Consider the following 9,199-nt stretch of genomic DNA (forward strand, 5'->3'; position numbering starts at 1 on the left):
TTGCTTCTTATGGTAACCATATGGTTATGACATATGACTACAACATAAAATAATTTATTCATCATTATATTCAGTATGCAAATGTTTTGAGTTGTTAGTATTTTTGTTGGTAATTGTGGTTTACTTCAGTTGAGCTTGAGTTAACAGTTAACATAACTGACCCATGTGAATGAAGATGGTGAAAATTAGTGATCAATGTTCGAACCTTCTCCAAAATATATGAAGAACCCTTACCCAGCTGTTTAGAAGGGACATTTGCGGGCTGGTATCACTAACAATTACGAATTAAACTATCAATGAATAGAGACTACAACTTTTACAAAAGCAAATTCTACTTCTATACCGTTGATGTTTTTATTAAAAAAATATATTCTTATATTTCCAGAGCGGCCGTTCCAAGTCATCAGTAGCATCGTCGTCCGCGTCTGCCGTGTCGGTCCGGTCGGCCGGCGGGTCGGGCGCATCGCACGCATCGGGCGAGTCCAGCCCCGACGTGACGTCACGAGCCGCACCTCCGCGCCCCCCTCTCACAGACCACAGTGACGATTCCAGTCTCAATTCTGTTGATCTTGATCCGCTTGGTGAGTTTTTATGTTTTTTATCTGTATATTAGTTTTAAGCTAATGAGTGAATGGGAATCGACATTTTAGTGAAGATTTTCAATAAATAAATATGAAAATAACTTTGAAGTTTCTAGTAGAATTTAGTGGCAGTACGACAGTGAAAACTCATAACGCTGGCCTTGTCATGGTAGACTTTACTTTTAACGTGTGGGTGTGACATTAGTTTTTCAAAGTTAATACGATCTGATTCTGTTGCGTATCGAACATACATCACTCGCTCTTTCTATAACACTTAAATTGTAAAGGGCAAAAAGTTCATAAAAAAATGAAGCTCATGGACAGAAGTATTTATAATTTTAATTTTGTCCTTATAAATTCCTTCATTTAAAAAGACAGAATCGACAGCATAATGTAGTTTTTGGTGAAGTAACAATGTGAAATTCTTTCCCTATTAGACGACAAGGACTGGCTGAGTTGTGGTAAAAGTGCAACAGGTTAGTCCTATAGAGTAGCACCATGTATCTGAATGTTTATTAAAGTTGTCGTCTGTGATAAGGCATGGTAATTTTTTGTTAGGTTATATTTCGTATTTAGATTTACGTGATATGTATTTTAGTTAGTTTTTTTTGTTTCTTATTGTTAGGTGTTTTTAATAGCTGTACATTTTTGCACCGCTTGTTGTCTATATCTTGCACTGTTGAAAATGTTGTCTATTAATACTTGCATCCATAGGATGAAAAGTTAATTGCAAATAACACTTTTATTTATAATCTCTGCACTACTCTAGGAGTATGTATAAATATTTATTTGGACACTTAAATCGTGTAACTCTTGACATACAAAAATGTGATTTGAATAAAATTAAACAAAACCATGATAATGGCATGATTTATGTATCTTAAAACCTAGTAACTGTGTAAAGCCCTACCACTTTTTACTTAGACTACTTTACCCTTTCTCGTTCAAGTAACCTCGCTTTTAGAAAATACAACAAATTCACAACTTCTCTAAAATAATGTATAAGATGAAGTAAATGAAGTAAGGTAAAGTGCGAGCAGTGTAACAATAGTGACAATAGCTGTTTGTTCAGGCGCGGTGTACGTGGACAGCGACACCGGGCTGGAGTCGATGTCGTCGGCGGAGGCGGGCGCGGCGTGCGGCGGCTGCGGCGCGTGCGGCGCGTGCGGCCCGTGCGCGCGCCCCGACCTGCCGCGCGACGCCGACGCGCTGCGCCAGGAGGTCTGCCGGCTCAAGAACGACAAGCTGGACCTGTTGAAGCAAAACATTGTAAGTGTTAACATGCCTTAAAAGTAATTGACGTGAAAGTTGTCTTTACCTCGGTTTATGATAGGCGAGTTTGTTGTACGCGTTATGTTATAGTTCACAAGCTTTGGTAAGGGCATCACGCTTGATTAAGTACTCAGTAACCCAACAGTCACAATATTCGCTAAAAAGTCTGGCTTCTTCTTATCAAATCAAAATCATTTATTTCAATCCATAATGTACAATATAAAATTTAAAAAAAATTGAAACAATTATGGACCCTGTCGTACCTTACCTGATCTCCAGAAAATAACTTCAAATAAAGTTTTATTGTTTTTTAATATGATGTTTTTTTTACAGTCATGGCAAACCGAGATCAAAAGCCTGCGTGAAAGAGAGATGTCGCTACAAGCGGAGCTGAACGCCATGCATAGAGAAATGAGGAGACTTCGTGAACAACAGGTCACCGGCACCGTTATCCCCAACCCTTCCACACACGACTCCACCGCTTAAATCTAACACTTAATGGATTGTGATATGGTCCTTTTTACAGTACGTAATATGTACGCCTTTACATGACTCCACCGCTTCAAAGTATTTCGAACTTTATTGACTTGAAATATGGTCTGTACTTGTGTACACGTTTATGACTGTCGTGGAAGAGATCTGATTATTAGAAATGACCAAGTAAGGTAAATTGGGATATAGGGGGTTATAATGAACGAAATGATTTAGTAGTTTTTACTCGATGTTGCTACTAAGTAATGATTATATACCTATTGTTGCTCTCTTAATACTTTTGTAGCGAAACACGTTTATGTGCAATATTATGTCTTTTATATGGGGTGTTCAATTTCAAAACACAGTTGGTGGCTTATTTAATAATAAAAAAATATTCTAGAGAAATTACTCAAATTAAATAACGCTCATACACTGTTTTGGATTTGAACACCTGCGCAATACATATATTGTTATATTAGGAGAACTTATTTATTTACCTTAAAGATGTCCCAGTTTTATATATTAGTAATAACTAATACTTCTTAGGTCTTGGCTTGACTGATTATTATTGAGAAATGCTAAACTTCGACGTAATATACGATTCTTTAGCTAATTATAGTGAATATGATTCGAATCTTTTATATGTTGTTATACCAAAACTGAATTGTTAATGTCTAATGTTAGGCTACTCGCTTTTTGTAAATGTTGTGATAACCTAGCGTATTCGAGACATTATAGTTCTTTTAATACATTTATATATTATTGTGTTTCAAACAAATGTACGTATTTATTATTTTGGGTAAAGAAAAACCGCTTGTGTTCTTATAGAGAGTTGTTTCTCGCGCAAAATTATTATTTACTTTCCATTAGTAAATAATTGTAGAGATATATCTCTTTCTTAGATTAGATATCTGTCACAGTCTAGAGTGCTTCCTTTTGTCAAAAAAAAAGTGTTTAAATTCATCAAGAAGTTTTTTTTTAATAAAAATGTTGAGTAACCAAAACGATTCACAGAAAAAAAGAATCGATGACACACACAATATGATAGAATTGAAAAACATTCATTTAACCAAAGGAGCATTCCTGGACTGATAACTGTATTATTTTTCAATGTTTGTAGCAACATAAAAAACGGAATTAAATGTCCTAGGAATTAGATGACAAAAATAACGGTACCTACTAAACTAAGCCTTGAATTTATCGTGTAGAAAGCCTATAAATGATTATGGTGCGTTAGAGAAAAAAATATTACTAAATTCTTATCGATAGATCCCAAATTGTATATTGAAGTATCCCAGTACATTGAGTTTGTATGTAGCGTTTCTACTGCACAGTGCAATTTACGTATTTTAAGTTCAATTTCGCTGAATAACATTGATAGCCTTACTAATAATGATCATAATCGCGTAACACTCACTGCTGAGCTGATCAATTTTATCTAATGTCAAATCTAATGATCAAGGTTATTGGTTGGCCAAAAGACTAACAACCAATGACGTCACTTGTCATGAAGATTGATACTCGATTCATTAATATGTGTGTTGATCTGTGTCTACACATTTTAAAGAGGATTATCAATACATTTGTATTGTTTTTATCGAAGTAAAGTAAGGCTATTATTATTATTAGTTTACAAATTTAAGTTCACCAGTTAATGTAAATATATTCCAAACTGGTCTTAGGCTATTCGATAACAGTATTTCTTTTAATTTATGCTTTGATTTAAGTTTCGTTTCTCGAGTGTATTTGAGGTTGAATAATGTTTTGTTGTTTATAATTAATATTTTATACCAAAGTTAACATTCCCCACTAAATAGTATAGAGTTTTATATAATTACCTTTAAAGTGAATCAGTATTGTTACAACTGACGGAAAACGCTAACATACATTCTAAGTTTACATTTAAACTTCTTTGTTAAATGTAATCATTTAGATTTTGTTTAAATGTTGATTGACACGCAACTGTTGATTCGTCTTCACTTAGACTTAAACCAAATATTGAGCGCGGAGCGTTAGAGGAAATAGTTTATAATTATAAAAGATACCTATTGAAATATATAAATAGTTAATAATAAATGATATTGTTGTTTTATTACGAGACACAATTGAACCCTTTTGTATTTTTAAGTGAAGGTTGTCATTTCTGAAAATGAAAATATAGAAGCCAGCTTGACTCTCTCTGGCAGAATTAGGTTATGTAGGAAACGGCATTGCTTTAAATATGACCAATAATTATTTTCATTTCGAAGTTTAATAAGCTCTAAAACATTTTATACAGATGGTTTAGATTAACGCCATCTGTGAAAAGTTTGCTAAAGGTGTGAACAGCGCCATCTACAAACATCTTTGTAAAGTAAAGCATCTATGCTAACGAAGCTAATACACTCTTCAAGCAGTTTCAGTGACGATTAACAGATGGCGCTGTCAACCAAAAAGGTACCAATGTAGTTGGCTCTCTTTTTGTTTTATCAATTCGATCAATTAATACAACTTTCTGAACTAGTACTTGCAGGGATAATTCTTCTATTATCTGACTGATATATAAATACTTAGAAATCTTCTGCGTATTTGCCAAAGTACAAGTTTGTATGAGTATGAAAGCAGTTTTAATCTTCAAGTAAAATAAAAAGTAACAACAATGTTTTGAACTTGTGTGTTAGTCTCTCAGGAAAGCTAACAGCTTATCTCTATAACCTTAAAACTTAGTGTTTGTTGGCAGTTAGTACTTACTGCGTACCTAGGTAGTAAGAAATATTGTTATGTTATTGTTATAGTTAGCTTGGTTGCTTAGTAACGTCTAGAATTCATTTTATATTATCTATTCATAGATAATATGGATTTATGAACTCTAGATAGGTAATAGACTTACCAAATTACTAAGAATTGGCCATATTTTTGGAAATTATGTATTTTAGATGTTTTTTTTTAAACCGAGATTATCTACGTGTGGGTACTTAAGATTTAGTCCTTGTTTTTATTTTTACATAGCTATTAGGTAGCAGTTGCTCGCGGCGGTGTAAATTGTCTGCCAAAGGGTATTTAAAGTAAGTGCACTTAAATGCAGACATAATTAAAGTGAACAGCACATTCAAGGTACATTATCAATACCATATTTCGACACGTACTTTCGGGAAGGTCTTCTTCCATAGGAACTCCTTACTTCCAAAACAAAGTCTGAAAAGTACTTAAAGAGTACTTCGCTATGATTATTGAATTACCTTCCCCGAGTTGCCTTCATCGCCAGTCAGGCCATCCCCGTCGTTTCCATTTTACCCTTAATTCCCTTTGTCCCGGCATGTCGCAAATTGCCTCTAATTGCTTCAAAAGAGTTTGCCTAGCTGGAATAAACTTTGTAGTGGCCATTAAACGAGAAAAACAAAAGATTTTAAAATTAGAATGGTGAACTGAAAAGTTTGTATGTCTAGGCCGCCTATACAATAAGATTAAAAAGGTATCTATATAAATAGGTCAGATGTATTTTTACTTAGAAAGGAGGTAGAACGTAACAGAAGGGTCTCATTAGCAATGGACTATTGTAGAAGGACCTCTACAGTATTTCAGACTGTGAATAAAAGTATTTTAAATAAAACTAAACTTTCAAGTGCTCTTTTCGATTCTGAGGTAACGCTTTTGTCCCCTAAGAGGTAAGGTAGGTGTTATAGTTATAGGTTAGCAAACATTTTGTCGTCGAGTTCAAATAAGTAACATTTTGAACGGTAAATTATTATTTTCTGCTCTTCGGCATACTGTAGAGCTACGAAAAGGATTAAAGTGACGACTTAATGCCATTGGTTCAATAGTGACTGTTTTAAGGCTTACTAATGCAACATGTTTCAAACAACTTAATTATTTTAAATCCCGACGCAAACAAACGAATGACAATTATAAATTAAATTAAAATACGTTTATTTTCAGTTATACACCCATATTTACATAAAATGACAGACACATACTCTGACGTGTCCCTGTATGTCTCTGTATCGTAGCTTCAGAACGGCTGATGGTATTGGTGGTGGATTAATTGATCAGGTAAATAAGCAAGGAGTATTCTTTGCTATGTTTGATGAATAGCGGTCCAAGATTGCCTCCACAAGCTGACAGCGATGTATACATTATTTACAAGTACCTAAATATAGGTTCGACATTAATGGTTTTTACTAGCTAAGTATTCTAGAAACTATGATTACCTACTTCCATGTTGATATATGTTTTAATTTTAATGATATAGAAAAACCTAAAAGAAAAGGTATTTTCTTCATTCTGGTTTTAAAGTTAAACCAAGATTTGGGATAACACACAATGCAAAAGTGCGAAATATATTGATAAATATTGGTTTTTGTTTTGAACGCATAATAAGGGGTATTTTAAGTGACGTGTCTCTCTGTATGCGATTTGAATTTTATTGTTTTTTTTTAAGCAATTATGTGCGAGTGTTTCTACATCATCATTGGCCTAACCTTTTCCCAACTATGTTGGGGTCGGCTACCAGTCTAACCGGTTTCAGCTAAGTACCTAGTGTAGCTAGTGTTCCTAAGTAGGTTTCATAATAGTCCGTGGAGCCATAAACTGTATGCAGGGAAAGTTCTTCAGTCAGGATTTTTTAAAATATTTTTTCTTCTTATTTAAAAAGGTATCGAATGAATAAGTAATTTTCATACCAAGATATAGACCATATTACATTCAGACACCGAAATATCAAAATTTTCTCTTTCGCATTTTTGCAAGTAGATACCTAATTCCACTTCAGGTTGACATTTACAAAGTAGGAAAGGAAAATTCAACCTCGAGGGCTGCTGGGATTTAACGATTGCTTGCTTACGTCTTTTCTGAAAACTTTTATCTAAAATTAAATGAGACTGAAATTGAAAGCGAAGGTTACTTACAGGAAGGTAAAAAACGACTCAGGGGTCTACGAGATTTTATAGCAATACTGTAGTAACTGTTGAATCGAGATGACATCATTATATTTAACTTACATATAAGAGGCTTTTCTAATGGCAATACAGTGACTTGAGAGAGGTATAGACTATAGGAAGATTTGATATCGAGTATTTTCTTCTTAAGCCTCTTCCCCGGTATGTTACTTTCAGTGCCTATAATGTTGAGCCGAGCACCGTTCAATGCAATTATATTTCTTACATTATTAAATGATGTAACGGTTTACTCACGCGTATTTATCGGGGTAGCCCGACTAGTTTCGGACCCAATCGGAGTCCTTAATCATGAGCAGAGGCGGCGGGATCGCGAGTCGAACAGTTCGACTCGCGATCCCGCCGCGTCTGCTCTGCAATGATTCATTTAATAATGAATCATTCTCACGACAGTTACTATCAAAATATATTTCTTACAGTTGTGAAAGAGAGACGCCCCTTTAGGACATGGCATCATTTCCAAGCAGATTTTAATTATAAAAATTAGTAGCAAAGAGGTTTAACATAGGTATACCTATTGAAGTCTTGACAACAAACTTTGCAAGATCTTGCTTAAAAACTTGTTCTAACATCATCCAAGTAACTACGGCCGTTTTAAGAAAAGGAGTGTTTCAAAAAACTTCCTACGCAACTCTTACCCGAAATGTTAAGAAAACTCTCTGACACGAAAACACGTGTTTACTTTCATAAAAGCTTTGAAGTAGTGTTATACAAATTGAATCCATTTACACTCAATCCTGTTTACTCAGATTCCTTTACTTGCCTGATATAAAATATTTTGCCGTTGAATGTAGCATTTACATTTTATGAATACACACGAACATTTGTCAACTCTTCGGGGTTTAAATCGACCTTATCTCAATATGTTAAGGTTGATATTAGCAAATCAATATTACAGCTTTTGAGTACAACTGTATACTAATTCGTAGTACACAATCAATCAGATATGTATGTGTGAACCCTTTGGGGTTTTAATCGACTGTATCCCAAGTACATAAGGTCGAGTTTCGTAAATCGTTTTTGCATCTTATGTGTGTTGCACTGTTTATAAATTCGCACCTTTTTTCAAAGCACTTTGTCATTATCAGCTGTGTAAGCTATTCTGTTTATAGCGAATTTAAGATAAATAATAAGTATGACATTTAACGTGTAATATGTAAATAGTCAGTTACTTATATTAGGTACTTTCAGGAGTTTTGTTATCCATATCTATACTCTATACTAATATATAAAGCTGAATAATGGTTTGTTTGAACGCGCTCATCTCAGGAACTACTGGTTCAAATTGATAAAATATTTGTGTTGAATAGACCATTCATCGAGGAAGGTTTTAGGCTATATACTATCACGCTGTGAATAATAGGAGCAAAGATACAATGGAAAATGTGGAAAAAACAAGGGAAAATTATTCATCTTCGAAGGCTTCCGTTCAACAAATCCTAACTTATATCTTGTAACCACGCGGACGAAGTCGGGGGCAACAGTTAGTGTAAATATATACATGCAGTTAAATATGCTCTAAGACACCTCTCGCTACATATAAAATCAGCTGTTGAAAATCTCTAGACACTATTTCATCGAGCCCTAGACAATTCAATAAACAGCGTATCAAGGAAAGTGGTAATGGAAAATAAACAGTTACTGGAAAAATATTTACCAAGCTCCACCAAGTAAATGGCAGATACAATTTCCTTCTGATTTCCAATATTTCCCATTCCCAGTCAGTCGAAACATACTCCAGATATCTTTATCTATTCGTTTCGATTGCGTAACATCTGGTTTATATAAACTTGGGGCCTACCACAACCTGTTAAAGCAGTTCTCTTGTATTTGTCCAAGCGAGACAGCGCTCTATAGAGTGTAGAGCGGCATCTTTTTTCCGCAATGGTTATCTAACAATAAAATAACAAACAATTTCCTTTTGATTAAAATTTCCAATTA

At 34.4% G+C, this 9,199-nt stretch overlaps 1 protein-coding gene across 9 annotated transcripts in view; it reads left to right on the forward strand.

The window, feature by feature from the left end:
- Positions 1–4,404, forward strand: part of LOC113492131 (rap1 GTPase-activating protein 1) — a 276,804-nt gene extending 272,400 nt beyond the window's left edge. For 8 of the 9 annotated variants that reach the window (XM_026869483.1, XM_026869491.1, XM_026869458.1 and 5 more), the window contains 3 exons: positions 386–581; positions 1,642–1,850; positions 2,187–4,404. In XM_026869483.1, the coding sequence (XP_026725284.1) occupies positions 386–581; positions 1,642–1,850; positions 2,187–2,339 (558 nt within the window). In that variant the 3' untranslated portion in view covers positions 2,340–4,404. The remainder of the gene's footprint in view (positions 1–385; positions 582–1,641; positions 1,851–2,186) is intronic. The other variant, XM_026869466.1, reaches the window with a different exon arrangement.
- The last annotated feature ends 4,795 nt before the right edge of the window (positions 4,405–9,199 follow it).

This window comes from Trichoplusia ni, chromosome 1, assembly GCF_003590095.1.
Source record: "Trichoplusia ni isolate ovarian cell line Hi5 chromosome 1, tn1, whole genome shotgun sequence".
NCBI classification, from domain to species: domain Eukaryota; kingdom Metazoa; phylum Arthropoda; class Insecta; order Lepidoptera; family Noctuidae; genus Trichoplusia; species Trichoplusia ni.